The 6,393-nt window shown below is 41.2% G+C and overlaps 1 protein-coding gene across 1 annotated transcript; it reads right to left on the bottom strand.

Annotated features, from left to right (window-relative positions):
* Nucleotides 1-1,727: 1,727 nt before the first annotated feature.
* Nucleotides 1,728-6,190, bottom strand: GADD45A (growth arrest and DNA damage inducible alpha). The gene is made up of 4 exons (XM_060231977.1): nt 5,831-6,190; nt 5,112-5,213; nt 4,205-4,424; nt 1,728-2,461 (listed from the first exon to the last, which is right to left on the bottom strand). Exons 1-4 carry the CDS (start codon nt 5,872-5,874, stop codon nt 2,348-2,350), a joined length of 480 nt encoding a protein of 159 aa, XP_060087960.1. The 5' UTR covers nt 5,875-6,190; the 3' UTR covers nt 1,728-2,347.
* Between the last annotated feature and the right edge of the window lie 203 nt (nt 6,191-6,393).

Here is a 6,393-nt window from a genome sequence, read left to right as displayed (position 1 = left end):
CACCCAGTGGCAGAAAACAACCATTCACAGAGACCAATGAATCTTCCTTAGAGCCAGCTTCTCAAAGCTGATGTGTAATGTTCAGTTATCCTCCTTCCAGTAAATCTTTTGTGTGTGCAGTGCAACATGGGACACCAATACTGATTTTAGAGTCTTGAGTAAGTTTCAGCACCATCCACGTCTGACCTCATGACTTTCATGCATGGTGTAGTACCTGCGCAAGTACAGTATGATAACTAAGTCTAAGGTCACTCAGGTGAGATCCTAAATGTTTCCTGAAGATAAGATTACAATGTTAGGCTGCTTCTAAATGCACTGTTTACATAATTGCTAATGGTACACTGTAGTGTAAGACTTGGAGGTACACTCTGGACTATGTATAGGTGTGGTATAAGGTATTCCCCTTACAGAAGGTATTTGGAATAAAGCTGGCCTTACCATTGAGCATCATAAGCTGGTCCACATTTATGACAAATAGTTGGGTATCATTAAAGGACTAAAATTTTCTGCAGTTTTAACTGCCTTCCCACCCATCTTTACCTGTATTCAGACATCTCAAACAGAGGTTTGTTAATGATGGACACAAACCTGGCTTCTTGTGGTGACTGCATTCCCTCCCCTTGCATACAAAGCATGATGTAAGACTTCCTGGTTCTTCAAACTTTATCATGACATCCTGATGCCTGCATTTGGACAAACTGCAGTTTGATTCTCAACAGACCAGGATGCTAAATGTAGATTAGATTTGGTTCATAATCAGCTTGTAGGGAAGAAACATACTACAATATCTCCAGGTGCCTATATTTAGATTTCAGAACACACTGTAATTTGATGAAATATTTGTGAAACCAGGAAATCTTCAGTTGTACTCTGCATGATGGGAGGGAACATGCAAGAACTAAAAACCAGCACAAACCTGTTTCCAGCATCAGAATACAGGCTTAATTTCAGCTCTGGCCCTATTCTTGTTTACACAGTATAGTTGTGTTACATTACCTTGTATTTGGCAGGAAGTAGTAATCTTTCAAATACTGCCTATATCATCAAGACAAAGTAGTAAGTTTTTTTGAGTTAAATTTTTGGTTTGTTTAAAGCCACTTACCAAACTTCTAGTTGTGAAGAACAGAAATTATTAATCTTAGTCCTTTCTATATGACGTATGCATTTGTTGTGCATACATGTAAAGTCTCTCAGGATTGCCTTGGTTCTGCATTAATGTTTTCCCAAGCACTCAATGCAATAGTTTCTTTCTTGGAAAATGGGTAATTAGGACAGTGTGAAGAGCTGCTGTTCCAATTGTTTTTCTTCAAATCTGTTTAAGACTATCCCCACTGCCTCCGGATATTTCCTGAGCTATTGTTAGTGACAACCACTTCCTCCCAATTTTCTTTAAATGTTTATTTTTCAAGGCCTGTATAATACAGAACTAGTCATCCAGATTTTTTTTTTAAAGTGGTAAAAATAGGAACTGTAACACCTCTCCTTCCTCAGCATCCTACAATTTCTGTTCATCCTATTCTTTGCAGGTGAAGCACCATGCTGTTAAGAAAATCTGCAGAAGTATTATGCAAATATTAAAAACTGGAGTCACCTTGAGTGACCACATAGAAATGTCTTACCTCAGCCAGAAACTGCTCTTGTAACTACCAGCCTTCTAGGAACTATGTCACCAAAGCCCAACTCCATGTGCTGCAAGAACTGTGTTAACAAAAGCAAATACACCCATGTTCAATGGCTTTTACATTTTTATTTCAGTCAACACAGTCCAATTTCAAACAATTTATTAAAGTGTAGCTATTCAAACTTTTAAAATACATGTGGTGCAAGCAGAATGCTCTTGAAATTCCCTAGCATAAATAAATCTTTCATTAATATCATAAAATAACTTAATATTTCTTAGAATAAAAACTTAAGAAATCAGCATGTTGAGACAAAATAGAATGGTTTTAAAAAATATTAACCATTTTAGCTCATACGAGTGAAAGATACTTAAAAATTGAAACAAAAAGTTGCTCGTTTACAACTCCAACCAAGCGCCTTTGGTGTGTTCTCACAGGAATTTTGCCACCCTCCTTTCAGAACCATCTCAAGGAGGCCTGACTTCCTCCAAGGACTTCCTATTGCTCCTCCAACGCAACTTCTGCTTTCAGTCTTTTCCCAACAGCGCAGTCAAACATCCTTCAGTTTCACACAATGTACAGCTCAACCGCAACCTCCCCGCTTGACATCAGTTACTGTAATCCTTGTGTTATGCTGAGAAATTACTTCCTGAGCAATCTTCTAAGTATTTTAAAACTTCAGTGCAATTTTTTTTAAAAAAATCCCGTTCAACTTAGTCCATATACTGTCACCGTTCAGGAAGGTTGATCACTGGAACCCACTGATCCATGTAACGGCTTTCCCGGCAAAAACAAATCAGCTGACTCAAGGCTGGATCCTTCCACTGAGAGGCATTTGGATTCTACAGAGAAAAAAAAGGACCACTAAGTCAGCATAAGATGAAATTCTGCCAGTAATAAAACAAGCCTATCCATAAATGCCCCAAGTTGTTCTAGCTAGGAACTATCCTTGTACAGCAGGGAAAATCATCTGTCCCCTTCTGTCACCATCTTCTGCTAGCAGAAGATTTATTTTTCATCTGGCATTCTCTTGGTAATCCCTCCTTCCTAACCAATGTTTTATTTACTCTTTTTATGACTTGAATGTATTTTAATTGTGCTGTTAATTGCTTTAATGATGTTTGCTTTGGGGTGTGTGGGATGTTAATGGTTTTAAAATGCAATTTTACCTAGTATGTTTTAAATTGTTAGCTACCTTGGTAGCACTTGTGAAGGCAGAAAGGCGGGATATACATTCTGTAAAATAAAATCGATAAACAGACCCTTGATCCCTTTATACTGTCATAGCCAAACATCTTTTGCAGGATTCTTTAGATCTGACTTTCTGTATGTTTTTGCCCCAGATTTTTTCTGTGCATTATGCATTAAGGGGTTTTTTTCGTAGTAAAGGATGCAGGGAAGATTTCAAATTATCCAACTGAAATCCTTATAGGAGCTTGAACTCTTACTTTTTATTAAGAGTAGAAGTCAGGAGTATAATCTGTACACAAGTTTCTTCAAGTAATTCTGACTATTTTTGGAAGTTGTCTATAGCATAGTTTATGATAAAATTTTAGCAGTAGTCTTAATACAATTTGATTACCATTTTTGGTTGTATTAAATGTGTACTATATTAAGCAGAAAGTAAATCTAAAGTGCTTAGCTATTTATTTTTTAAATCTCTATGAACAGTCAGACATAATACATTTGCAAGAATTGAGGCATTAGGTCAGATGAACCTCATACTTTTGTAATTCCATACTTGGAAGCAAACCAAACTATTCTCCCCCAAAAAACTCCACCCTGAATTTCCTGTCTAAGCATATTTCTAATCATTCAGTTTTTTAAAATTACAATATTGTATTTACTGAAAAAGAAAATGACCCTTCTAAAATGTTACACAAACAAAAAGAATCGTCATAACTGTAATTTGTATGCTTATGTAAGGTGGCCTTCTTTTTTATTATATACCTGTGCAAATACTTATTCTTACATTTGAGTAAATACTGTAAAAGTGCTGGCATGGGACATGTGCACCTAAAAACATAAGCATGTGTTCTGGACTATGATTTCAACTGCCCACAAATCACATTTAATTCTGTGAACTCAGCATTGAGTAATAGTGACCAGTATTTTCATCATAGTTACAATGAGCTATCTAACAATGACCTCTGAGACAATTAGTAATAAGGAAATTCAAATATAGGCAGGGAGTTACTGTAGAAAGGTGACTCATAGAGTTGTCTTCGGTTGTCAACAGGATGGATCGTGTTTGAACATGTCTACTTTGAAAATTTCTGCGAGCAAAGTAGGAACTGTGATGAGATTTGTGCAGAGGAAACGCTACCTAAAGGTCAGACACTTGGCTCATAAACGTGAAACAGCCAAGTGCACCAGTGCAAGGGCACTGAACAAGTCATCACAGTACCTACCAAGTTTAAACTAAAGAACTCATCTTGAGAGGATGATGGTTAGTTTTTGGACAGATTTGCAATTCAAGCATACCTCAAGGAAATGATACTTTTGCAGCTAAGACAGAGACCCTGAAGAAGCAGCTGGGTCACCCTGGTCCAGTGCTCTAGCTGTTTATAAAGCCTGGCACTTACCGTCACGAGTATGCAGTGCAGATCTGCAGGCTGTTCGCCTCCCCCACTTGCTCCTAAGAGCAGCAGCTCGGCTAGCCGGTTTGGATTGCTCACTCTGAGTATGTTAATGTCATTCTCGCAGCAAAATGCTTGGATAAGGGTGAAGTGAATTTGTAGAGCAACATCCTGATTGTCTTCCTCATCTGCAGCTAGCAGACAAAGCACTACATTATCTGGATCCCTGCAGGGATAAAACAATACAGAGTCAGTCACAGACCCACAAACAATGATTCATTTTACAATAACAGAAAAGGGACAAAACAGGAACTACATGCCAAGCAGATGCTCTACCATTGAGCCACAGCCCCTCCCCTGCTAAAGTCACAGGGCATACAAATGTAGTTAATAATTCTGGCTATACACAAACTGAAGTTCAGGTACATTATACAGGATGTGGTTGATCCTTCACACCCATTGGGCTGATTGATTTTTCAAGTGCTCAATGTCTAATACTCTGATTCAATGGGGAAAGGAGTTTTTTTGATTACTGGCACTAAACTGAAGGGCATTTTCAAAACCACTGGTCAGCAGTTCCCATTGTGTCAACTGTCACTGGGTGCTTGGAACTCTAGCATTCTGGGTAAAAGGAGTAGACATTCTTCTGAAATCTGACCCTCAGAGAAACTCAGTGTTTGTAGAGCATGCATAGTAGAGATGAACAAACATTTATATTACTGTGCGGCCACATAAGCACCCTGAACCCTATCCACGCATAAAGTTCACACCTTAAGCACACAGCAGGTCATAAGTGCATAGGAGTCTCATTAGGCAGAAAAAGAATGGAATAAATATACAACAGGCACTGCAGCCCAAGGTTGGTGGTTATTATTAATCAACCCACAATAAGGTACCAAAAATCAATTCTCACACGTTGAGCAGTTTGGCAGCCTCATATACTCCAATAGTGATGCTTCTCTGACTCAGAGCTTTGCTTAGGACTTCCTCCAAGGCATCCCCTACCTTCTCCATGCTGTAAGAAGCCAGACATACTAGTAAGATTCAACGGAACAAACAAGAAAAACACAAACTCCTGACAAGAGGGAGCAAAAAAAATTAATCATGCATCACTTTCTCAGAGACTACTCGGCAGCACCCATGACCTCCCTGCGCCCTCCTCATGGTGCAAAATTAAAGGTTTGAACTGAACACACCCTTCAATCCCAAGTGACCGGACTCATGAAGCAGTGGGCGTCAGATGCAATCGCAGCAGAATCCTTTCTCCGCCGAAGTGATTCCGATTTAAGCAAGTACTAATTTTTCTCCAGTCAGGAACAATCCATACCTCCCCCAACTTCTCCACAGCCTCTTCGATTTCTGCCTCACACACACCACACACACACACAAACGCGCGCGCGGATCTCTTTTCCTCCGCATCGCCTCTTCTCAGATCCCTTCAGGCTTTTTTGTTTTGTTTTGCAGAATCGCTTTCCGTTTTGTCCCACCCACTCTTCCCCCCCCCCTCACAGCTGTGAGGCGGCGGTCCCAGTTGCCCACCACATCTCTCTCCTGTGCGCTTCAGCATTGCAGGCAACGCGAACTCCCCACAGGACAATCTAAGTCCTGCCAAGGTGGAATTACATTTTGTACCTTCCCAAAGTCTGATGATCTCCAGCGAGCTCCTCCAGAGTCATGTTGCAGCCGCAAATCCCTTGCAAAGAGGGAAAGGGAGAGGCAGCTGGGAACCGGGTGTCCTGCCCTCGTTTCCTCCGGTTTCCCCTATTCTTCTTGACAAACTGGATGAGTGCTCGGCTTCTGCCCACAGTGCAGCCCTCAGACGAATTTGCAGCCGCCGTGCATGTGGCTCGATCAGCACCCGCAGTACTTCGCTCCTGACCCAGTCGCTCACGTTCCCTTCTCTCCCCCAACGCTTGAAGTGCCTGCAAACCCGGATCCCTTCGCGCAGGCCGGCCGGAACAGCCCCGCACGACTCGTCTGAGGGACAAAGACTTCTTTGGCTGGAGTTATCCTGCCAACCCCTAGCCAACCGTCTCTCCTCTCGTTTGCATACAGCCACCTGATTGGGCCATGCAAATCAGCCGTAGCCCATGACTCGCTTCCCTCCGCCTCCCGATGAGAGCGAGCGAGCATTGGGAAAGCTGTAACTTTCCCGGCTCTCTGGTGCTGATTGGAAGATGACGAAGTTTTGGAGG

This window comes from Heteronotia binoei, chromosome 2, assembly GCF_032191835.1.
Source record: "Heteronotia binoei isolate CCM8104 ecotype False Entrance Well chromosome 2, APGP_CSIRO_Hbin_v1, whole genome shotgun sequence".
Taxonomy (NCBI): Eukaryota; Metazoa; Chordata; class Lepidosauria; order Squamata; family Gekkonidae; genus Heteronotia; species Heteronotia binoei.
Note: the sequence above shows the minus strand (reverse complement) of the source record. Positions and strands in the feature narration are given on the sequence as shown.

What these genes read in the sequence shown, in the direction of transcription:
- GADD45A (XM_060231977.1), bottom strand. Translation starts at nt 5,874, where the DNA reads ATGACTCTGGAGGAGCTCGCTGGAGATCATCAGACTTTGGGAAG. An exon ending in GATCATCAGACTTTGGGAAG is followed by an intron (nt 5,214 to 5,830) that starts GTACAAAATGTA and finishes GGCTTCTTACAG; the next exon opens with CATGGAGAAGGTAGGGGATG. An exon ending in TGCACTGCATACTCGTGACG is followed by an intron (nt 2,462 to 4,204) that starts GTAAGTGCCAGG and finishes TTTTCTCTGTAG; the next exon opens with AATCCAAATGCCTCTCAGTG.